This window comes from Danio rerio, chromosome 21 (assembly GCF_049306965.1).
Source record: "Danio rerio strain Tuebingen ecotype United States chromosome 21, GRCz12tu, whole genome shotgun sequence".
Lineage (NCBI taxonomy): Eukaryota > Metazoa > Chordata > Actinopteri > Cypriniformes > Danionidae > Danio > Danio rerio.
In genome coordinates, this window is record NC_133196.1 from 20,273,735 (window position 1) to 20,299,148 (window position 25,414).

The 25,414-nt window shown below is 35.1% G+C and overlaps 3 protein-coding genes across 10 annotated transcripts in view; 2 read left to right on the plus strand and 1 right to left on the minus strand.

Moving 5' to 3' along the window:
- Positions 1–18,736, plus strand: smpd4 (sphingomyelin phosphodiesterase 4). Its single transcript, NM_213355.1, is given in 20 exon segments — positions 1–96; positions 424–492; positions 865–951; positions 2,267–2,403; positions 3,442–3,517; positions 3,704–3,800; positions 3,935–3,987; positions 4,128–4,279; positions 5,773–5,905; positions 5,977–6,048; positions 13,934–14,082; positions 14,273–14,363; positions 14,499–14,599; positions 15,455–15,618; positions 15,726–15,931; positions 16,014–16,247; positions 16,706–16,837; positions 16,918–17,046; positions 17,476–17,812; positions 17,865–18,736. Coding segments are annotated over 18 exon segments (2,376 nt in total). The 5' UTR covers positions 1–96; positions 424–453; the 3' UTR covers positions 17,800–17,812; positions 17,865–18,736.
- si:ch211-222n4.2 lies at positions 18,267–22,386 on the plus strand. Its single transcript, NM_001282393.1, has 7 exons — positions 18,267–18,547; positions 19,289–19,336; positions 20,531–20,648; positions 20,784–20,985; positions 21,133–21,233; positions 21,926–21,982; positions 22,077–22,386. The coding sequence occupies exons 1-7, from the start codon at positions 18,433–18,435 to the stop codon at positions 22,210–22,212; spliced, it is 777 nt and encodes a 258-aa protein (NP_001269322.1). The 5' UTR covers positions 18,267–18,432; the 3' UTR covers positions 22,213–22,386.
- Positions 22,268–25,414, minus strand: part of med15 (mediator complex subunit 15) — a 20,658-nt gene continuing 17,511 nt past the window's right edge. For 7 of the 8 annotated variants that reach the window (XM_073934418.1, XM_073934415.1, XM_073934417.1 and 4 more), the window contains 3 exons: positions 25,190–25,356; positions 24,994–25,092; positions 22,273–22,567 (listed from right to left, as the gene is read on the minus strand). In XM_073934418.1, coding sequence (XP_073790519.1) covers positions 22,434–22,567; positions 24,994–25,092; positions 25,190–25,356 — 400 coding nt within the window. In that variant the 3' untranslated portion in view covers positions 22,273–22,433. Of the gene's footprint in view, positions 22,568–24,993; positions 25,093–25,189; positions 25,357–25,414 lie in introns of all 8 variants that reach the window. The other variant, NM_213073.2, reaches the window with a different exon arrangement.

Here is a 25,414-nt window from a genome sequence, read left to right on the forward strand (position 1 = left end):
ATGACATCATAACAACCACATTTGTCTCATCTTAGACTTAAGCGCGGTCTATTGGAATTTGCGAGTAATAGTATTTTTCACTCTTAGTTTTGTGAGGTAATGTATTCTGAATTCGTTTTGTTTAATATCAGTTGTAAATGACCAAAAAATGAATGCGGGTGTAGCTCATTTACAGAGCAAACTCAGGCTAGACTGTTTTGAGCTGATGGGGTGCTAGCTAGCTAACCTCTAAGCGTCTGCATTAGAGGAAAATAGACTGAGGAAAAAATAAGTGTTGTGTTTCAGCTGCTTAATTAAGCAGGCATAAAATAGGCTGTTTTCATTTATAAGGATTGCTAGTGTTTCCGAGAGTTCTGTAAGTACTTTGAAAATGTTTGAAATACTATTGTTTAACTTGAGTTTACTTGCTGTCTTGTATTTCAGGTTTGGTATCGATTTGTGGTACCAGTTTTCATGGCTGCTTCTGCCTTGCAACAGCCCAGTTATCTTCTGGTGAGTACTGTTATTATACTAAACCACACTGATATAATCTACTGTTAAGGTAAAGTTAGTTTTATATTCGCACATTCGTTCAGAGAAAACTTGTGAGACGCTCCCTATATTGTTTACCATGGTACTTTGAATATTTGGTCTGAAATCACATGTAAATATCACTATTTAATTGACTGGGAACTATGTTGTACTTAGAAAGTCATTTGGCTGCTAATAAGATTTCACTATTTATAATTTGCAAATAATATTTTATTGAAATTATACTATTAAGGAGAAAGTCTGAGTGTGTGAATATAAAGTAAACTTTACCCCCAGTAAATCTTCTGATTTCATTATTATTATTATTATTTAATCCTTCTGTCTTGACTGTAGGCTAATTTAAAGGCAGACTGGACCAATAAACCTCTTCACCAAAGATGTCATGAGTTGTGCAAAATTATAGATGATTATCCTGCAAAGGTACGTTTCTATTAATTGGTACATGTGGGAATGATGAAATGCCTTTCTTTAATAGGATAATAATAATGTTGTTATTATGTATATATGTATATGTGTATATATATATATATATATATGTATATATATATATATATATATATATATATATATATATATATATATATATGTATATATATATATATATATATATATGTATATATATATATATATATATATATATATATATATATATATATATATATATATATATATATATATATATATAGTGTAGTAATACACTTTTATAGCCTAACTGAGAAGGTCCAGGCATGGGACGTTCTTTTAAGGTATACCGCGGTTTGGAAAAGTCAAGGTTTCAAAACCGCAAAAAAAATTTCTGCTATACCATTCCTAAGGTATATGTACGATTATTATTATTTATTTATAAAAAAAATTTATGTTTTGTTTTAGCAGTATCTCCTGCAGAAAAAAATCTCCTAACACGCCTTTTCAAGTTTAAAGAAATAAGTGTTTTTGAAACAAATGGAGACAGCAGAAGTCAATAATTCATTTGAATTATTTAGCCTGACGTGCTTACTGCTCCAAAATATTTATTTATTATTTTATTTAGTATATTTAGTATCTTAAAATAAAATATATTGTTTTCAAAGGGGGAAATGTTTTTTTTTTTTTTTTTTACCCAGACATTTATTAGGAATGTATTTTATTTAGTATATTTAGTATCTTAAAATAAAATATATTGTTTTCAAAGGGGGAAAAGTTTTTTTTTTTTTTTTTTTTACCCAGACATTTATTAGGAATGTATTTTAGAGCATTAATCACAATATCGTAAAAACATGATAGTGTGTGATATTTGTATCTAAGGTTATCATACTGTCAGAGTCTTATAACGGCCCATGCCTAAGAAGGCCAATTGCACGTTTTTCTTTTTAAATCCAGTGTGATTGTTAGGTTTATCTTTTGAAATCCATTGAGGTGGTAACACTATTGCTTATGTGTTAGAGATTAAGTGCAGTGTCATATGCTTGGCATGTGGTACAGGACCAGCTGCTGTCCTGCTGGCGCCGGTTTACCCACATGCTCACTCAATTCTGTGCTGTCTGAATGAAGGATGTTTGTTTAGTACTGAACCTGCGTGACCTCAGATTTATGTGAGCATTTGTGTTAGCCGCACCTGCCTGCACAATCTTACTTCGTTGTTGGCTAAGTCACATTTGTTGTTCTTTTTCTACTCAAAGGTTTTTATTTTTATTTTATTTTCACTTTTACATTTTAAAATTGCTGTTTGTGTTTTACGTGACATGTATTTGATTAGGAGCTGCATGCAATCTTCCCATGGTTGGTGGAGTGTGTGTTTGGAAGTCTGGATGGAATTCTTACTGGCTGGAACCTTCGGTTTCTGCAGGCTCGATCAGCAGAGTACAGCATTGCCATGGAGTTCCTGGACCCAAGGTTCTCTTTCTTTTTCTATGTTATGGTTCAATTATTATGTGTGTTATTTGTATGCATGACTAGTTTGACTTTAGCCATTGTGTTTGTGTGTATGTTAGGGCTGGGCAATAAGACATTATTAAAAGTCTGTCATTTTATGATATTTTCAACTGTTTATTTTATATTGTTGTAAAATACATTTTTTAAAGTAATACCTTTTCATCATTAGCATGACCACTGTCTAACATTTCACCATGGGCATTTTGACAGAATTTGAATAATGATGAGAAAATTGCAAGCTTTACATTAAGAAATTACAATGTTTACATTTTGTCCACCTCCCCATGGTGGAATGTTGGATATTTTATGTTTGCGCCCGAATCATTTGTTTTGGAAAAGTGTTTTGTATTTGATTATTGTTCATTTTTTTATATTTCTTATCAAACATTTGCCCAGAAATTCTAAACAAGGTGAGAAAATAATCACATATGAATGAGTACATACTTTGAAACATACAAAAGAAATGGTCCTTTCAATGTAGACAATATACACAAACGTACACATTGATAATTGTTTGAGTTTACAGAAAAGGAACTGTATAGTGATGCATATTATCTTCAAGATATGAGACATGTATCATGCTATACAATTTTTGTCCTATTGCTCAGCCCTTGTGTATGTTTATGCATGCATATATTCAAACACACACACTCTCTAATTAGTCATGGATGCAAATGCAACATAATTATTATAAAGAATAATAATAACCTTTCTACCAGTACTTCTTGAGCCCCAAACCCCCATTGTATTGATTTCTGAAGGAGCATGTGACATTGAAATTTGGAGTACTGGCTGAAAAAATATTTTTTTACAGCCAAAAATAAATAAATGCAAATGTATTAAAATAAATTTTTTTTATTTATAATAATATTTTATATATTTTTACTGACTTTACGGCATTTCTGAATAAATAAATAAATGTAACATTGTTAAGGTTCAATATGGATATAAGACTTTTTTTGCTATGTTATGATTAAATGTGAAATGTTTATTCAACAGTGGTCCTATGATGAAACTGGTATACAAACTACAAGCAGAGGAATACAAGTATGAGTTTCCAATCAGTTATCTGCCGGTGAGTGTGCTCTCCAGTGAACTCAGCTAAGGGTTTTATGTGCTGAGCTGTTATTTTAAATTTGTTAAACCTGTTAAGAGATGTTCATTTAGGTTGAGGTTCATTATCACTGATTAATTTCAAAGTAGTGTGTTTTTCACAGTGTTATTAACCATGTCTACATTTATGCGTGTTCTGTTTGCACAGGGTCCAATAAAGTCGTCCATTCATGCTGGGGTTTTGCCAGATTGCCCTCTGTTTCACAATAAAATTCAGTTCCCCATGTCAGGCCTGCTATTTCTCAGTACGTCTTGGCTTTTTTTCCACACTCACTTTCTGTAAAACAAAATGTTTTGCATCTTATTGTAACTATTACAAGGTTGTTTCATCACTCTTTATCTTTCTCTCACATAAATATCTGTTCTTAATCTTTTGCAGATCCTTTTGAATATTATATGTTCAACTTTGCCTCCAGTCTCATTGCACCAAAGGTACAAACTCATCAGCTGTCAGAAGGAAATTTGTTTGCTGGAACCAATATATTTTATAGTTTATTTGATTTATTTTTTTTAAAGCCTGATGGTTGTTTAAGCAGTGCGTTTGTTGAAATGTTGTTTAATGATCTTTTTAGAACTACCCTCAAGGGCAGCATGGGAGTAGTTCAGACAGTGCATACTTTGTGCTTGTCGACACCTACCTCAAATACTTCCTCCCTACAGAGGGCAATGTGCCTCCATCACCTTTCTCAGACACCAGGGGCACAGTGGCCTCTCCTGCTCCAAGGTGTGTTTTTTTATATATATAAATGTCATGTCCAATCTTTACACTGGTTATAAAAATGCACTTAATGTCAATCAGAACACAAGTGAACAATGCGAAATTCATGTGTAAACAAGGAAGTCGTAGGCAAGCATATTCGGCCAGTTAAATAATGATGTTATCAGATTTAGTTGTGTAAATGAACGGTCACAATGTGTTTAAACAGCAACAAAAACCCCTGCTATTTGATGTATAAGAAGCACACCAATATAAACTTTTCATTCTCTGCTGTGTTGTATAAGAACATGCAGACTTCATAAAACAAATTCCATCCACAGAAGATTTAGTTTGAATTCCAAGAGATTCATTCAGTCAGAAACTGTAAAGCTTTTTGGCTGGACATTTTTTAACAGATCACTGAGAAATACATCTTACTGTAAAATTTAAATGTCATGTGTGTTAAATTTCCTTAATGTTTTGATATATAGAAGGTAATTTAATATATAAATATATAAATAATATATTTTAATATATTTTGATGTATAGAAGGTCAAATGTAAGTTGCAAATATAATGCAAGTTTAAGAGCTTTCTGGTTACTCTAAAAGCAGTTTATTTACCTAAAATAAGTTCTTTTTTTTGTTTTAGTGGGGCAAATGACTAGCAATAACAAATGGCAGAAAACGATCAAACTAATTGCTTTACAAACAAGTGTATTTGTAACTATAATAATAAAAAAAAAGAAAAAGAGATTGCAAGATCAAGCATTATATGAGCTGTTTTTTTACAGCTAAAAACCAATGAAAGTGAATGGAACCAGAAGTTTTATGTCAATAAGTTTTTAATTGCTGCACCTTCTTTTATCTGAAAGAACAATAATATAAAAAGCCAATACGGGAAGTTGTGGAAAGAGCTACTGTATTATGCAATAGTGTGGCTAGACTCCACATCCACAAAGATCAACGACTGTTACAACATTACTACCTGTTTAACACCCAGTCATTCTGCAGCAAATAAATACCAAAAAAAACAAATGTAGGTATATGCAGAAGCCAAACAAATAAAGATTGTTAGTTTGCCCTCATTCTGATCCCAACATTATGGAAGGACGGTCTTCTAAAATGTTTTGTGATGTAAAAATTCTGAGAACCTGTGGAAATTTAAAAAGCATTTTCTGACATCTTCAAAGGGAGTTCACCCAAAAAGGAAAGTTTCCTCTCCATGTACTTAGTCAAGTGGTTTTCAATTTGTATAAATTTCTTTATTCTTTTGAACTTAAAAAAGAATATTCTGAATAATGTTGGGGCAAACCAGCCATTGACACCCATATTATGGCACTATAAATGTCAATAAATATTTTTTCCCCCAGCATTTTTTCCTTTGGTGTTCAACGGAAGAAAGAAAAGCAGCTGGAGAATGTCCAAATGATGACAGAATTTTCATGTTTGGGTGAACTATCCTTTTAATATAGAATTGAAACAGGCCTTTATCTAAACTAGTGAATGCTTGCTTTTGCAGGTCTACCAATGTGCCTTATGTTGGATATGGTGGTCACAGCACCAGTCTGTTAAAGCGTCATATTACCCATCAGTCTTCAGTCAACGCTGACCCTGCCGCTCAAGAGATCTGGAGGTCCGAAACACTTCTTCAGGTAGGAACAAGTTAACTGTTCTTAATTCTCATTTCCCTTGTTTTGAGCTAAACATGGTTGTGTGTTTGTAGGTATTTGTGGAAATGTGGCTCCATCACTATTCTCTGGAGATGTACCAGAAGTTGCAGTCTCCTCAGGTGAAGGTAAGATTGAGAAACTGTTCAGGTCAGAAACAGAAACATGCCAGTAGAACTAACACACTCCCTTCCTCCACTGCGCACGGCTGTCTGTCTGGCTGAACAGCACCACCCTACAGACCCTCCTTCACCCCTGCACTGCATAGGGGCTGCTGCACGACACCCACCCTAAATCATGCACTTCTTCTCCCTCTGTCAATGACACACATACACTCTATTGACAGATAGGCCCTTTATCATTCATAGCTGGAGTGTTGATATTAGCATTTTTACAAGTTTTTTTTTTTTTGAGTGATTTATTTTTTTTTATTGTTGTTTTTTGTTATTACTATTGATCTAATGTCAATATGGTTAACAAATTTGGGATAAAAACTAAAAAAGCTAATTTTTTTATTATCATTATTATTATTGTTGTTATGTTTTTATTTTTTGTTATGATAAGATAAACCGATGCTCCACATTTCCACAAATCTGCATCTAGTTCTGTTACACTGTACGTTTTGCCTATTTAATGTAAACAGACATTTTGTTAAAACAAATTTTACTCTAATGAATATGAATTAATTATTTAGATATGTTTCTGCTTCATTAGCTGGTAGTAATTTTAAGCATCTGTGTTACAGTATCAATTATTAAAGTTAGTTTATAAAATAACTTGAAATGGTCTGTGAAATATGTGCTTTAGTTTTAAATGTTGAAATTAGTATGATATTAAAAATATATTTTAAACATTTATTCAAATCAAGAGTTTATTGCAGTTTTGACCCAGACTAACATTTTTAAATGCTTTTTGATTTAATAAAGATAACAATCTCCTGCAAAGCATCAGCAAAAAGTTTTTACTTATCTACTGCAAACAGATTGATTGTACTATTCACTACCTGACAAAAGTATTGTCGACAACAAATAATAACTTGACTTCTAGTTGATCACTTGGTATCAGAAGTGGCTTATATGTAAGCCAAAGGCCTCTAGATTACGCTTATTTTAGCAAAGTTAAATATGATTATGCCTTGATTTTTAATTATTTAATTAGGACAGTAAGGTCTGACTTTGCAAGACAAAAGTCCTGTCACTTAACAGAAATAATGTACAGTATAGAATATAAAGTCATGGTGCAGTGGAAAAATAATTAATATTGTCTATGACTCCCATGAGCTTGGAGGACTGCATCCATACATCTCTGCAGTGATTCCAATAACTTATTAATAAAGTCATCTGGAATGGCAAAGAAAGCATTCTTGCAACACTACCAGAGTTCATCTGGATTCTTTGGATTTATCGTCAATGCCCGCTTCATCTTGCCCCAGACATGCTCAATAATATTTACACTGGTGACTGGGCTGGCCAATTCTGGAGCACCTTCGCCTTCTTTGCTTTCAGGAACTTTGATATGGAGGCTATAGTATGAGAAGGAGCGCTATCCTGCTGAGGAATTTGCTGCCTTCTGTGCATTGTAATGTAATGGGCAGCACAAATGTCTTGATACCTCAGGCTGTTAATGCCTAGTTCACACTAAAGGATTTTAAGCCTGATTTGAGCCCGATTTGGAAGTTAACGAGCTCGCCGACAGATCGGGCTGTGATCGGGAAGAAATCTGCGGGTGCTCGGCGCTCGCCGCTCTTTATGTGTGAACTACTGAGCAACGCATCAACGAGGCTCGCTGACGCGTCGCCGACACCTCGCAGACGGAAATCCAACATTCAGCATGCTAAATATTCCAGAGCAGTCGGCCGACTCAACCCCACGTGTGGTCAGATGTAGTGACGAGCTGCAGCCAATGAGAGAGCATTTCAGCATGAGCCGCGTGCCTGTGTGTTCAGGAGCTCAGCAGAAACATCTGTGATTGGTCAGAATGGGCATCGGTGTACTGGCTTCATTCTGCGTTAGCACAGACATGAGAGGAGGATATATTAACAGTGGAACTAGAATTCTGTAACTATTAGAATTACCATACTGCTCATCCTGACTGTTCTCATATAAAACGCCATATTGTCACAACATATTTACATTCAAAACTATTTTTGAGATATTAAAATTAAGCTTTGAATGTCTGGCATCATATTTAATGACACCATTACCCTAAAATATAATCTTTTTTTTTTGTAATACAGCCTATAAATATGTAGTTAAGATACTAAAACACTTAAAGGTCTTGGCTTTCATTTTCACTTTCAAACAGGAGCTATTTCACAGCACATAATATGCTGTTTTGAAAGATATCTAAAGTAAATTGATGTTTTTGCCATCAGAAAGTTTTGTTTATGTTAGCAGGAAGTTGCTAGGCAAGAAAATGCACACATATTTAAAGTCACAGTTCTTTACTGTTTTGTAATAAAAAAAAATAACAATGTCATGAAGAAATACACTAATAGTTAGAAAACGGCAGGGTGTTATAAATATGTTAGTTTTATTTCAAAAAGTTATAAAATTACAAAAATTAAAAACTCTCTGTTTATCTATCCACTGGAACCTGCAGATGAGTGATTAATCCGCTGATAAATCAGCTGATTTGACGATGTTTTTAAATGCTTTCTCCAAAGCTTGAAACGCTGTCAGTGATGTAATCAGCACACAAGCAGCCAATAGTGTTCAGCTTTTTCTGACAACTCCTCCCTCAAAATTTCATTGGCTGTGGTTTGGTAGCTTGAATGAACTGATGGGGAATGAGTTGTTGTCAGATCATGTAGTGTGTGACCCCCCCTCTTGTGGATCGTTCACGGAGTGTTGCGTAGTGTGAACACCACAGAGATTAAAAGACACAAAGTCAGGTCATGTAGTGTGAACGGCACAGCGATCTGCTGATGTTTAAAATCCTGTAGTGTGAACTAGGCTTAATGTTCCCATTCACTCTACAGATCTCTCACACGTCTCCATACTAAATGTAACCCCAAATCATGATTTTTCCTTCACCAAACTTGACTGATTTCTGAGAGAATCTTGGGTCCAGGTGGTTTCCTATTGGTCTTCTGCAGTATTTGTGATGATTAAGATGCAGTTTATCAGAAAAATCTACCTTCTGCCACTTTTTGCCTCTGGTGGTAGTGTGGAGAGACCCCTCTGATGATTGTGAAGAGCTTTGGGTGTATGGCCATACACAAATGCGCTATATAAATACACATTACATTACTTTTCCAAGTGATCAACTAGAAGTCAAATTATTATTTGTTGCTCTTACAACTGGTATCAACAAGACGTTTGTCAGGTAGTGGATCATGTTAAATACACTTTTGCAAAGAAATGCATGAATTTATTTTTTTTCCTCTTAATTTGATGATATTTTTATTATGTAATTATTTTTAATCCATTTAAGATTGTGAAGGCTATTAAGTTTTAATATTAGCTGGACAGTTCTGTCTTGCCTTGCTGGCTTTGGTTGCTTCACTGTCCTCTCGGATCAAGCACTAACCTGTATATTGCTGTGAGTTTGGTCATGTTGTACAGCCGTCTGGAGGTTTACTGAGGCCCTCTAGTGGTTTCTGCCTCCTTCGAGTGTGAATGGGACAATGCATTTGTTAAACCAACCCAAAGTCACATGGCTGCTGAAAATAGAAGGGCAAAATGCAGCTTTTTAATTCACATTTTCTCTGTCCTCCTTTGTTTGATTCGGGAAGAATAAGCATACTACAAATTCAGCATGTGGTTGAAGTGTTTAAGGAGTTAGAGCTTCTTGAGTCTGCATGGTGCAGCCCTTCTGTCTTTTGTTCTTGGCTGTGCGGTGTTTGTAAGCTTTTGGTGTGTCTGGCCTCTGAGTCTCTTTCCTTGTTTGTGTGTATTTACAGTCAGTATATCAGTGCAAGTCTCCCTCCAGTCAGCCCAGAGTATTTTGAGCGTGGCATTATTTGTGGTGGATTAATTTGAACTAAAGTCACCAGTTTACTGACAATTAGAGGAATAGTAAATGATAAAGTCATTATTTAAACAGCCTATTTGTTTTCAAAGAAATACTTTATGTAATGTGGCAATGAAAAAAAATTTAAAATTTTAATGTAAATAAAATGGTTTTGGTAAGATGTCTTTTTAAAAAAACTCTCCTTATCAAGGCTACATTTGTGGTCAAAATTTGTTTATCTATGCAATTAAAATATTCTGACAATTTAATGTAAGGTTTTTTATTATTAATGTAATTTATTAATATATTTTAGCAGCCATTATTGGACTTTTCATTCTGTCACAATGATTCTAATATGATTTGTTGCACAACAAATCTTTCATATTATTTTCAGTGTTGTATAAGCAGTTCTGCTGCTCAACATTTCTGTAGAATAATGTATTTATAAAGATACTTTTATGAATAGAAATTTGTAAAGAACTATTTATTGCAATTTTTTGTAACATACAAACTTTGCCACATCAGTTTTATGCAGTCTTGATGCATCTGTTTTACTAATGGTTAATAGTAACATCAGTGTGTGAGTATACATATATTTTATTTATGTATAGTTTTTATTTCACAATGAACATATTGCAGAAATATATATTTTGGACAATTAAGTACAAGTATGTCGATTTCGAATGAATTTAAAGTATTTTATATAATTTTCAAGTAAATTGGTGACTCCTATCAGTGTATTTCATGGTGAAAACTTTAAGGATGCAGTGTCTCCTTTTCTGCTTCCATAAGGTCCTTTTGGCTTTATCTAAAATATTAACTGCAAAACTGTAAAGTTACTAACTTCATCAAACAGGCATTTCTCTTGAGAATAAAGACCATTTTTACAGTTGTTCCAGGCCTTTTGAGGTAAACAATTTTACAATTTGATATAGCTTAAACTTTAGTTTGCATGATTCTAGCATCTTATTCAAGCTAGTAACCAATTTTTCATTTGGAAAATTTCAGTCGCAGACATAAATTTCAATGTTATTTTTGAACAATTATCAAACAGTTAGAAAGTTTAGCTCACTATTTGATGGCACCCTCAACATTATACTAGAAGTTTGCCTTTGGTGCGAAAAGGACGACTGCATCAACTTCATGTTCATTGCATATGTGTCTTCTGTGGTCAATATCGATTTGTCTCTTTCTTTCCTTTTGTACACTCCCCATTTCGCTCCTGACTATGTCCAACTATTTATTTATTTTTTGTTTCTTGGATTGCACTCTTTCCTTATTTTCTTTCTATTCTCATGTTCACTTCCCTGCTCCTCTCCTTTTTTCTTCCTTTCCTCCCACCCCACTGTGTTCCTCTCTTGCCCCCTCGTCCCTCCACCTGTTTGTGATGGGTCCTTCAGCTGGCGTTGTTGCAGTACCGCCTCAGTATGTCCAGCATGCTGTGCCAACCCCCCGCCCCACCAGGCTCTGGGACCCTCCACACATACCAAGTACTTTTACCTTTTCATTCAGTTCCACGGGCTTCCTGGAGGTAAACTTAGAATAGACAAGAGTTGGATTTAGGGGTCGCTTTCAACACTGTTTTTGATTTGGTCTGATTATCATGTGTGAAATTGAATTAACGTGACTAAAATTTGTCTTGTGAAATGTGATGTTGAGAGCTTCTAAATGTGAAACACTTTGTGTTTAATAATGCATGTCTGTTTACATTGTTATTTTGTTTTTAACACGTTTTATATGATTTGTATTCTTTTATTTGGTGTAATTCTCCCTTTTCGCCTTATTTTCACTTTACAAACACTACTAAACTACACAGAATATCCAGACCAAATTGCCCAGACATTTTTTTTTATTATTGTTTTCTTTGTAGGCCTATATGTACTTATGTATGTAAAAATACATGGTTTCAGCTGTACATGTGAGGCTTCAAGTATGATGGTTTCAGAAAATTATTACACTGAATGTTGTGTAATGTGCTGTCAGTCATTATATGCTGCCTGTTTACACCCGTCTCAGATGACCAGTTTAAATGTGGACAAAAGAGACAAATTTACACTTGGTACGCTTTTTTGTTGCCTTCTTAATATTGAGACAAATTTGAAAAGGTTTAACTATTTGGTTTTTAAGTTTAAACAATTATATTTACACTCCATTTACAAAGTCAACTGCAACCACATGTACTGGTCGCAAATCTATACTTTTAAAATGCTAGTAGGACTTAAATGGTGTCTAAACTATTACTTTAAACGCAAAATTATGTTAGATGACAATTAAATTTTTTTTTTCTTTAGAAAGTAATATCAAAATATAAATGCAAAGCAAAAATTTACAAAATCTAAGCTGCCTGCCTTAACCAACTACAAAACTGAGTGACAATCACAGTACTAAAAAACACCTGAAATGTCCATATCTGACATAATAGGACAGCTTTCCTTATTAACTGCACATCCTGTCCTATCATGACATTTAAAATAATGAAGTACACCATGTAAGTACACCATGTTCACTATAAATGATTCGTTTTGATGGAGTAGTTAAGTCTGATGTCGTACCATCCAAGTAGTAGTCTATCATGGAATAGTATGTCATTTATGTGCTTTTCCGCGAAAGTGCTGATTCATAAAAATTGTTTTTGTGCTTGCATTTAGTATTGTGGCTGATAGCGGTTATTCCCTTCATACATGCTCTCGTCAGCGCATAATTTCTCTAGTCATTGCTGTCTATAGTAGTTCTGTGCCCCCCCCCCCCCCCCCTTTATTGTAGTTTTGTGACTACAATAAACACCATTCCAATTAGGCATGGCACAATAACCATTTTCGTGGTTTGGAAAAGTCAAGGTTTTAAAACCGCCAAAATTTTCTGTTATACCATTTCTCCTGTATATGTACGATTTTTTTTTTATGTTTTGTTTTTAGTTTTTAAGACAACAGCGTCTTCAGCAAAAAAGCTATACAAAGATGTCGTGTTAGTGTAAGAAATCTGTGTTTTTGATACTAATGAAGACAGCAGAAATCAATAATTCATTTGAAATATTTAGCCTGGCATGTTTACTATTCAAAAATATTTTAAATGTTTCTAAAATAAAACCTATTGTGTTCAAAGGGACAAAAGTTTTAGTTTTTTTACCCAGACATTTCAAAAGAACATATTGTAGTGCAGTAATCACAATACTGAAACCGTGATATTTTTATCCAAGGTTATCAGACCGTCAGAATCATATCCCGGCCCATGCCTAGTTCCAATTCAGCACTAGCATCTTGAGGACTAGGTTGTGCAAAAATGACTCAATTGCAAGTGCAAAATACTAGGGCTATGTGATGCATTGAAATACTGTACAATTTTGCTCCAATTATTATAAAAAAAAAAAAAACTCTAGATAATAAGCTTATTGCGCCATATTCTGCTACCTTTTCAGCAGTCCACATTTGTTCCTCCGCAAAACAAAATTTGTGAAAATCAGTGAAATTGTTTAAATGTGACTTTTTGAAATTTCATTATCTCTAACTTTTATAGTAGTCTATTTCTTAATCCTTAAATTAATAATTAAATATGAAAAGTTTGGGTTCTATGGCTTACTCATTTTAATTGTGATTTTAATATTACAATATTTACCCAAAATATTTGTGATTTTAAGATTTTTCCCTTTATTGGGCAAGCCCTACAAAGCTAGTCATACATTGTATTCGTGTGTAGAAATATTGAGCTGTACACAAAGTTTGCAAGTTGATTAAAATGTACAGTTTTATTACTTGGTTTTCTGATTTAATGCTTTCAAAAGCACATTTCCAAGCCTTTAGTTCCCACACCTTTGCATTCAATTGTCAGCTCTGGCATTTAAGGTGGCTCTGAAATGAGGCATCGAAATCTGTGTTCTGAGTTGACCCAATTACATAGCAGTTATAATATTGCACCCAGTTTCAGTTCCCAACCTTAATTTTAATGTTGTTGTTATTATGAAATTTGTTATTAACAGTTGTTGAACACCAGCCAATAATACTAGGTGTAAATGGAGTCCTAAAAGTCTGACGTGTGTTTGTTATTTTTTTGATTATGTCTTAGGAGCCCTTCATGCCTTCAGAGGAGCACGTTCTTGTAGTACGTCTCCTGGTCAAGCACCTGCACACCTTTTCCAGCAGCCTGAAGCCAGAGTCCATCTCTTCCTCGCCATCCGCTCACTCCCACAGCAGTCCTTTGGAGGAGCTCAAGCGGTGGGTTTTACAACCTGCTAGCATCTGTCAGCTCGTACCCCGAATCAGGCCATTGAACCAAAACATCTGTAAATCTGAGGTGGCATGTCGTAAAGAGGAGCTATTCATCCGATCAGGCGCCGGGGACTTGATTGAACTGTCTTCTGTTTTACTGCTCTGTCAATAAGCCTCCACTTTCTGTCTCCCACAGTGTGGTGGTGCAGAGGTTTGTCCAGCAGAAGCTGTACGTCTTCCTGCAACACTGCTTTGGTCACTGGCCTTTGGATGCGTCTTTCAGAGCGGTAAATGTCCTTGAGTGCGCAATGATGTTTGGGAGCCTGTTTTATATGATGGTGATATATATTTAGTGAAGGCTTTGATGGTAGGGAAATGTGTTAAGTTTAATGAAATATGTTTTTTGTTTCCTACTTTTGTAGGTCCTAGAGACGTGGCTTAGTTACATCCAGCCCTGGAGATACACTGGAGACAAAAACAACACACAAAGTGATGGTCCAAACAGAACCGTTCCTGATAAATGGTACTTACTGATAGAAAGTGATACTAATTCATATATAGTTTTTATTTTAAACAAATGCCTTTGTTTCTGTTTACTAAAAGTTTATTATAAATAAATTTTGTGCTTTTATATCAGCAAATTAAAAGCATTTCTGGAGTACCATAACAATAAATACAAGTGTAATGTCAAGGGAAATTCAGCTTTGTCATCACAGGAATAAAATGGCATTTTAAAATATATTCAAATAGAAAAGTTATTTTAAGTTATAATGGTATTTAACCTCCTAAACTCTGGGACACGGTACCGGGTCCGCAACCTCATTTACTTCCGCATTCTTTAAATTTTAAAGGTCTATACTGGCCCAATACCTTCATTAGTGGTTCCATTCTCTTATCAGTTGGAACAGAATAACCTTTGCATAGATTATGATGGAGACATTTTCTTTTTTCCTTTGGCTACTGACATGTGCAGGAACCACCAAAATTAATTCCAGAAACCTAGACCACAAGTTCAAATTTTAAGTTAACAAAAAAAGCATTTTTTTAAGGGTTTAAGGGAAACCCTAAAAAAGCACTTTTAGAGGTTTAAAATGTTTGTTTTACTGATAATGTAAATTAAGTCTAAGTAATAGCTTTGAGGTATTATTTATTAAGGTATTTATTTATTCATGATGTGATTTGATTTGTTTCTGTAGTTCTTAAAGTTTCAATTTGCTCCTTTCCTCAAACTAAACCTTTAAAACCTTATAAATCGTCTAAATTCATGAATTCCTGGCATTTAATGTTGTATGTTTTTTTTTTTTTTTTTTTTTTTTTTTCACCTTAAAAAATTTAAATTATTCAGATTGTGTACCAATGAGATCCATGTAATCCACAGGGCTTCATTTGTTCAGGAGAATCTGCTCTTGTACACAAAGCTTTTCCAGGGCTTCTTGAATCGGGCCATGCGCACAGACTTGGTCAATGCCAAAAATGCCCTGATGGTCTTCAGGGTCGCCAAAGTCTTTGCTCAACCAAGCCTGTCAGAGATGATTCAGAAAGGTATATGATTCTAAGTGGTGTTTTCATTGTATTTAGTATTTATTTTTTACCTGTTGATGTAGACATACATTCTTATTTTATCAAACACAGATCTTTTCTATTTCCAGGTGAGCAGCTGTTTTTGGAACCAGAGCATGCCATACTGCAGCGGCATAATCGTGTTTTCCTCACGCCTTCACATGGTGGCAGCTTCCTTTCTGCTCGCCAGCCAATGGGCACCGACAATGTCTTCAAGGTCAAAAGTCATGTTTATAGTCTGGAAGGGCAGGATTGCCAGTACAACCTCATGTTTGGTCCTGATCAGCGAAAAAATGTAAGGTGACAATTACTTCTAGATCAGCTAAAAAAAGTCTTCTTGCAAAATCATAGATCATGGGTTTCCCTGTCGATTCTAGGTGTTAAAGCTCATCCAGATTATTGCTCAAGCCCGACAGACAGCTAAACGAATATCGGATCATTCTACAGAGATGGCTGCAAACAACTCTTTCCTCTCGTGGTTTGGCGTTGGCTCTCCTGATCATAACAGCACCTTTACTGGAGGAGAGATGGATGATATGGGAGGAGAAGGTGTGAAGAAAACTCATGAGTTCCTGGATAAAGCCCTGGACTACCTCTGTCAGATATTCCGGGTCAGTTTATAACTACTCTTATTTAGGGTATACTCCATTACTGTTTAATAGTTTGGGTTCAGTAAGGTATTTTTGTGTGTGTGTGTGTGTGTCTAATCTCTAATCCCCATTAAGGCTGCATTTATTTATTTATAGAATGCACACATTTTGTAAGGTTTATATTTTTGTGTCATTTATTCTTAACAACAATTTTCAACATCTTTACTCCCATCTCTAGTGTCACTTGATCCACTAGAAATTATTCTAGTGGATCATAATATGCTAAATTGATAGTTAAAGATTTTTTTTTTCATTAAATTTTTTATTATTTTTTTTTTATAATTGTGTCTTTGTTGACCCAACCAAGGTTTCAATTTGCCATATTTTTGTATATGTTTTAATGTGTATATATTTTTTATATTTAGGTATCTATATATTTATTACATTTTCGCCTTTAATGTTGGCCTTGTGTTGTACAGTTAAATGCAGGCCAGCTGTCTCAGCTGATTAGCAATGTGGCATCTGTAGACAATAATGGGGCATCTAAACAGCTACCCGACTGCATCCCGAGTGAAAATGGCCTTGTTTTAACTGACCTGGGCAGGCTGCAGGTGAGATTAGCGAGTAGTCATCTTTTTAACATTTGGCAAATTGTCATATTGATATTTATAAATAATTTAATATTTTACAGATCATCAATGGTCTCCGCAGATTTGAAATTGAATATCAAGGAGATCCAGAGCTTCAACCTATCAGGAGCTATGAAAATGCTTTTTTGGTTCGACTGCTGTTTCAGATCTCATCGTTTATTAATGAAAGGGTAAGAATTTTCCTTCTGTCTGCAATGTCATCCAAATGTTCATTATCGTCACTGGTTTATTAAATGATGTGATAATGCCTATGTTAAAGGGATAGTCTGCCAAAAAAATTAAACTTTTATTATTTACTCACCCATTTACTTGCCAAATTTTTTAAGCACAAAAGATGATATTTTAAAGAATGACAAAAAACTAACTATTGACTTCTACAATGGAAAAACAAATATTATGGAAGTCAATGGTTACAAGTAATGATGATGATGACAATTTTTTGGGTGAACTATCCCTTTAAGTGATTTAACCCTCATCCTGATCTTCATCTTTTTCTATACTAAATTCAAAAATGAGCATAAAATGTCCATGTAAACTCTGCTACTTATACATTTGGATTTTTTAATAAATCAGTTGTGACCGTATTTTTTGTGTTTTAGCTGGGAGAGCATATGGAGGTGCTGTGTTCTCGACAGGACTTTCTGGGCAGTGTAGGGCGACACTACTTGAGTAGTTCTTCAGCTGTGGTGGAGCAGCGGAGAAAGAGTCCTGTGACGCGGCAGATGAGGGATCGTCCTCAGCGAGCTCGCCTCAGTCTGCGGGCTCTGGCCAGCTATCGCACCCTTCTCACTCTCCTCCTGCTCTACATGCTGTTTGCACTACTTTCATTCGGCCTGTTCTCCAGCACTGGACTCATTCTCGTCATCAGCTTTCTATATGAGCTCCTGTCGAATTTCTTTCATGAAAAACTGAAGACGCATTAGATGAAAATGGATTCTTTTTAATGGATTTTCTTTTTCTTTTTTTTTCTTTTTTTTGGATAAAAATGGTCTTTTTATTTTTATTTTAAATGAACTTCTAGCACCCTGCTGGATTTTATGAACAGTATTTGCACTGCAAGTGTATTGGTGTGTTTAATGAAAACTTGAACGAGGAATGTTTTTTTTGTTTTTCTTTTTTTTCCTTTTTTTTCATTAAATTCATTTACAATGTTGTTAATTTTGAAAATATGAAATGGAGAACAACACAAAGCTTGCACTTAAATAGCTCCATTTCATTAAATGACATAATGTCTCATTTGAGTACTTTTTTTTTTTTGCTTTTGAAACTCATCAGATCTGGAGGTATTTTAACACTAAAATTAAGTTTTGCATTGACGTTAGCGAATCTATTATTTCCCTGCTGTATTAGAGGAAGTAAAGGTGGCTGCTATGGTGACAGCACAATAGTAAAAGAGAGAGAACGTGTACAAGATTTGCAATCAAATCGGCTCTATTCACAAAAGCAATCTGCGAAAATTGAGTAAATCATGATTCATAACTGTGCAGAGAAGCGTCATCCGCTTGAGTGGACGCTCATGACGTAAGCATCAGTGCGGGAACTTGTTTGGCAGCGGAATGGATACGCGAGTCGCCTCTTTGCAGAGGAATATTGACTTCTTACAAAAGCAGCACAGTGATACTCTTGAGAAATTACACGGCGAGATAGATTACCTAAAACGGGAAAATAAAGGTAACTTTCCTTGTATATTCTACAGAGAAATGTATTATGTTCCTACCCACAATACTTTGTCGTGTTCATTTTAATGGTGGTAACATAAGTTAGTTGGAAAGTGACAAGAATGTTCTGCAAACATCTTTTTTTAATAGTTACAGTTGATATGTCAGCATTCCTAAATGATTATAAAGATTTCATCATTTACATCATTTTCGTATGTTTATGTTAAAAACTAAACTTGTAGAAATATGAAGATGTGAGGAGAATGACAACAGTCACTGGAGGCTGAAGCTGTAATGGTCTTTTTTTTTTAGCGGAAGAAACCGTTGCAGGTTTGAAATGACATGGGAGTGGGTAAACGGTGACAAAATGTTTATTTTGGTATAAATAATGTGTTTAATGGGGACCTGGCACCGACTTTTTGGGGTTTAACAGGGGATACAGTAATACAGGTTGCCCGGTAACGTCGAGTTGCTGAATGAGGAAAATGAAAGGCGTTTGTAACCGCTGTGGGAGGCAAAGTGTCAGTTTACGCAGACAAACCTCTGGTGTTTTGTTTCTGTTAGAAGGACTTTTTTATCAAATGTAAAGGTATTTTGATTACAACAACAACTGGATGTAAGAAATACACGATAAATTGCAATGAAGCAAAATGTGAGACTTTTAGCCCTGGTCCATTTTGTAAAACAAAACGTTATAAATACTTCAAAACACTAAAACGTGAAGTATTGTCTTTTGTTTGTTTTGTGGTTGCAGAGTTGCAGTATAAGCTGATAATGGAGCCTCCAAATTCAAGCCGTAAAGGTTGAGTGATTATTTTTCTCAAACCCATATGACATGTTTTGGTACACATTTTAGATTTTACAATATATAAATACGACAGCTGTCATCTATATATTATAGTTATATTATACTTGTATAGGTAATTATAAGGGATAGTTCACCCAAATATGAAAATTTACCAAATAGATATGACAGGAGGCAGCCGTCATCTATAAACTACCTGACAAAAGTCTTGTTGTCAATCCCAGTTGTAAAAGCAACAAATAATAGCTTGATTACTTGATCGTTTGGAAAAGTGGCAAAAGGTAGATTGTTTTTGATTAATCATCTGTTGAACTGCATCCCAATCATCACAGATACTGCAGATGATCTATTTGAACCCGCATGGACCCAATATTCTCACAGAAATCAGTCAAGTTTGGTGAAGGAAAAATCATATTACATTCAGCATGGGGGCATGTGAGAGATCTGCTGAGTGGATGGCAACATCAACAGCCTGAGGTATCAAAACATTTGTGCTGCCCGTTACATTACAAACTATAGGAGAGGGTAAATTCCTCAGCAGGATAGTGCTCCTTCTCATACTTCAGCCTCCACATCAAAGTTCCTGAAAGCAAAGAAGGTCAAGGTGCTCCAGAATTGGCCGCCCCGGTCACCAGATTCAAACATTATTGGGCATGTCTGGGGTAAGATGGAGGCATTGAAGATGAATCCAAAGAAACTTGATGAACTCTAGGAGTCCTGCAAGAACACTTTCTTTGCCATTCCAGATGACTTTTTAATAAGTTATTGGAATCACTGCAGAGATGTAAGGATCAGTCATCCAAGCTCATGGGAGTCATACATATTATTAATTATTTTTCCACTGCACCATGACTTTATATTCTATACTGTACATTATTTCTATTAAAAGACAAGACTTTTGTCTAAACAAAGTCTGGCCTTACTGTCCTAATTAAACAACAAAAAATCAAGGCATGGTCATATTTATTTTTGGTTAAATAAGCGCATTATCTAGTGGCGTTTAACTTTCATATGAGCCACTTCTAATACCAAATGATCAACTAGAAGTCAAGTTTATATTTGTTTTTCCTAAATCTTGGATAGGCGACAAGACTTTTGTCAGTAGTGTATATTATACTTATATTATACTTCTATAGTTAAAAAGGGATAGTTCACCCAAAAATAACATTTTACAAAATATATATATGACAGGAAGCAGCTGTAAAATCCATAAACGGCATACGGAGAGCAACAAGTTCCAGAAAGACCGAAGGAATTATCTGGAACAAACTCTGGAGGACACCTGCTCATCACAAATTACAGAGATCAGGTGACTACAAAGATTGAATTCTCTTAGATTTATCCCTTTCAGTACATCTTTCAAGTAGTTTAATATAAAGATGTAAATAAAGTGATGCAGATTATTAACATCCCCTAATACATTCAACACTCATTTAAAATACAGAGAAAGCCGATCAAATAGTTCAGGGATGCCGAATAAGCGGTCAATAGAAGGTTCTACAGAAGCCAAAGCAGGGTTCATCACTTCTCTCCAGCCTCTAATGATCCAGTGTAGTCCATCTCAGGCTCCTCGAGCTCCCAGCCTACAGGAGTGTGAGATCATCATACGGCAGCTGTACAACGCTAACAGCCTACAGTCCCAGGAGGTGAGGTCATCAGCAGATCTTCCTGACTACATCTACATGCCTATTGGGATGGGTTGTTGGATTTTGATTGACTGATTATATATTTGTGTTAATTAGTTAAACCTGATAAAGCGATTATAAAATACATCCTAATTTGTCTTCTCTCAGATTTTACGAGTGAAGGCGGTTCTCAAAGAAATAGTTTTCAACAAGAAAATCACTGCAGAGAATTACATTTTGACCAAGGCTTACCTTGCTGATGGTAAAAGGTAATTTATTGCTACATTTATCTTCAGCATTACAGAAAGCTTTTGTAGATGTCCCGGTCCTTTCCAAAATTAAATTAAAATTGAAAAAAGATTTTATATACAAATTTCCCTCAATAGCTTTACCACATTTATTAATGGTTTTAAATAACATTATTTTACATGTGTAAGTAAATAGAATGTTGTATAATTATTTTAATTTCTTTATTAATTTAATTAGATTATAATGACTTTTTACATTAATTATGGAGAAATTTCCCTCATAAGAAGCACTTCAACCCTTTATCATCTGTTTTGCTAACACTTTGGGTTTTTTCATTGCCGTTATGTAACTACTAAGTTATTACCGGCCTAGTATTAAGATATTAACTGGTCTAGTACTTATAATGTATGATCTTAATCTTCATCCTTCATCAGACCTGCTGTCTGTGTGAGTCCTATTGCCCCACTATAGTGAAGGGGACACTATACTGTCAGTGAGCGCCATCTTTCGGATGAGATGTTAAACAGGAGGTCCTGACTCTCTGTGGTCATTAAAAATCTCATGGCACAACTCGTAAAAAGTAGGGGTGTACCCCGGTGTCCTGGCTAAATACCCTCTGTCGGCCCTTACCATCATGGCTGTGGTTAATTACTGTGTTATTTAAATACACAATACATTACATTTAAAATTAAGTGACTTTTTTTTTTGTCAGAGCTGAAGATTCAGAGCCACTTCCACAGCTTTCTCTCCAAACATTGCCCAAAGGACTGTAAGTAATTTTTAGAAAATATCAAACATGATATATATGGTTTCTAAACATCACATCAGGAACAAATCAGTTTGATCTGTCATTATCTGAACAGCCCTGTGTCTCAAGCCAGTAAAGCAGAGAAAGTGATCCTCCCAGCCCTCAAGCAGACCCTCAACAACAACATAGCCGACAGACACCGGAGAACACAGGCTGTGCAGAGACGTCGACAGCAAAGAACCATTCGCTAATGGACCAATCATGTGATTACATAACTACATGTATATAAATTCCATGCCACACATTTCACATTCAAGCAGCAGTTTAAATGACTTTATTAATCGAGCAATGCACAGTTAAGGCTTTAGTGTACTGAGCTAAACAAAACAGAAGATTTATCAGGTAAATAAAAAGACAGAGAAAATATGAATATATTGCCATCATTCCAGGTGCTAGTGCTGATGGGATACTTCTAAGCTGAAAGACAGGCCTGCCTTACGCTTTGAGCCCAGGTGTTTAGCAGCGCGGTCACCGAGTGCTTGTCAGGGAGCTGAAGAAGTTTAGAGGTCATATTCTTATGCACAGTCTGCAGGAAGGGGTTGGCCTCTGAAAACAGGAAGACAAAGGCAAGGAAGTATTGAGTTGACACTTTTCACAGACTATAAATTAGATGCATGAAGGGATAGTCCAAATATGAAAATTTACTTTTGATGTATTTCTGTCTGTTGTTGAACACAAAACAAGATATTCTGAAGAATGTTAGAAAATAGGAAGCCATTAGCTGTTTCCATCCAAAAATGCAAATTAACTTTATGCACAAAACTGGAATATCGCATAAAGGTGTACAAATTAAGCAGGGTTTACATCCAACGAGTCAATAAGAACAAAATCATCACTTGCTGATTTACTGGCGCCAAATATCTACAGTAAAAACAGAATTTTCTGTGGTAGGAGAAGCTGTGAATCTTTTCCTTATTTAATAAATTACTTGCGCCTCAGAAGATGATGCCAACATGCAATAAACTGTTTATTAATAATACATTAACAGAAATACTGAATTGTTTACAATGTTTTAGAATAACCAAAACACCAATGTTTTACAGTATGCTCAGCCTGCTAGTTTGTTCATTCATACACATTTGATCTCTTGCACATACTGGAATTTGTTCAGTAAAAGCGTTTCCATCATATGCGCATCTTTTCTTATAGAATAAAAAGTTTATCCTACTCAGTTATGCCCATACATTTATTATGCGCATTTAAAAAATGTATGCACATCTTGGCGTTTCCTTCTACCGTGTTTTATGCGCATGTCCAAAATGCGCATAAAAATAGGTGGATGGAAAGGTAGTTATTGTCATCCAGGAACAAGGAACATAAAGAAACAAAATATTATGTATTAGCCAATAGCTGTTGTTTTTTTCCCCCAACACTCTTCAATGTACCTTCTGTCTAGCATTTTAAAAGAGTACTTAAGATAACTTGCTGACATTTAAGACTAGAATTGCCATAGGGTTAAATTCACCTATAGCAATTTTCAAATGTACATGACAGATTATTAATAAGGCACAAGTCTACCAGTGATTTTTTTTTATGAAAAAAACAAAAAACATTCAAGAAATTATTTTGAAATCCCCTGTTGTCGTGTTGCTAAGCACTGTCTTTTCCTACTGGGGTAGCAGTAATCAGTTTTAGTCACTATGTGGGATAAAAGTGATTAATGGATCCGGAACAGGTATTAGAGGCATTCAATGCCATAATTGGTGTGGAGTCTGATGGTGGGTGATACCAGGGGTGAGTGATATGTTCTGCATCGACACAGCATCATAGCTGATGGTTAAAATAATTATTTCATGGCATTACTTTGAGAGAGTTTTTTTAGCCATATCAAAACAGTCATGGGCATGGGTAAACTTTGACCACTGATTTACCCATGATTTTAGATATACAACCACCACTGGCAGTTCTAGTGCACAAATCAAGCTTAAGGCCCTGATATATCTCAAAAGAAGTATTTTTTTGTACTTTGTGTGGGGACAAAAAGAAATTTGAAAAGGCTGAGGAATAGAATATTGTTCCATTATTAATACATACAGTGCATCCGGAAAGTATGCATAGCGCTTCATTTTCCACACGTTACAGCCGTATTCTAAAATTAATTCAATTAATTTATTTTCTCAATATTCTACACACAGTACCCCATAAAGACAATATGAAAAAAGATTTTTGGAAATTGTTGCATATTTATTAATAAAAAAAAAATGAAAAATCTAACAGCCAAGAAGTATCTACAGCCAAGCTTGTGGGATCATATTCAAAAAGGCTTGAGCCTGTAATTGCTGCCAAAGGTGCATTAACAAAGTATTGAGCAATACTTATGTACCTGTGATTTTTCAGGTTTTTTATTGTATTTTAAATTGTAAAAATGTTACTTGCGTATATCCCTTAAACACAACAATTGTGGAGAGAGAAAAACAGTTTCGTAGATATCTGGCAGTAGTATTTAATTTTATTCTATTAGATTTATTCTATGGCACAGAAAAAAACAAGTGATGTAGATTCTATGCGCGTCCACTTAACGAAAAAAGAAAGAATGGTTGTGCATTTGTGAGGAAGTGCATTTATCATGCTTCAGAATGTGCACCACACATTTTGACAATCACCTGAAAATAGTACTGCCATATGCAAAACACAATTTCCACTATGGAGACACAGCCCCTGGTAGTGATAATCTTCTCTGACCAATCAGTGACCAACAGTGTGTATAAATCACGTTTTGTTACGGCTCACTTGGAACCACATCCAAGGTGGTATTAAGAAAGTACCAGATACTACATGAGAAAACAGTGGAAAATCCCCTAGATTTGAGCCATACCATGCAATGAAATAATCACTTAAAAATTAACTCTCCCAAAATAGTTTGCTTTGGTGACCTTTATTAAAATGGCAAAAATGAACTCAAAACTATTTTCATTTCATTCGGATTGTTCAAAATGACGTCAGTGTCAGTATATTGGTACATTTAGACTCACCATACTGCTGACCGTCATCTTCCCAGTGAGGGCTCTGATCAGGATAGTCTGCTGGGATGCTCAGCTGAAGAGGGGGCACACTGGGAAGATTTTTATCATCTAGAAAGAGAAAATGGAAAGAGTCAGTTTATTAATTTAAACATTTTATTTAAGCACACATACAGGGCTTAATAGTGGGCTCAGTTTCAGAACTGACCTAGTTTGCATATGAGATGCACCATTCCGTTATTGCTGCAAAAGGACGGATCCAGATTTACCAGGAACTTGGAATTAAGCCGAGCCACTTCACCTTGAAGTATGTTAGGGATGGTCTGCCGTTCATCATCCTCCAGCTTTCGTTTACGGGATGGAATTGAGGGCCCCCTTTAATGACGAAACAGATATGTCAATTTAGGAGATATGGCTGGCTGGTGTAGAGAGT

Excerpts from the sequence above, each read along its gene's own strand:
- si:ch211-222n4.2 (NM_001282393.1), top strand. The coding sequence starts at position 18,433 with ATGGATACGCGAGTCGCCTCTTTGCAGAGGAATATTGACTTCTTACAA. Across the intron at positions 21,234-21,925 it reads TACCTTGCTGATGGTAAAAG|AGCTGAAGATTCAGAGCCAC; the intron begins GTAATTTATTGC and ends TTTTTTTGTCAG. Across the intron at positions 21,983-22,076 it reads CAAACATTGCCCAAAGGACT|CCCTGTGTCTCAAGCCAGTA; the intron begins GTAAGTAATTTT and ends TTATCTGAACAG.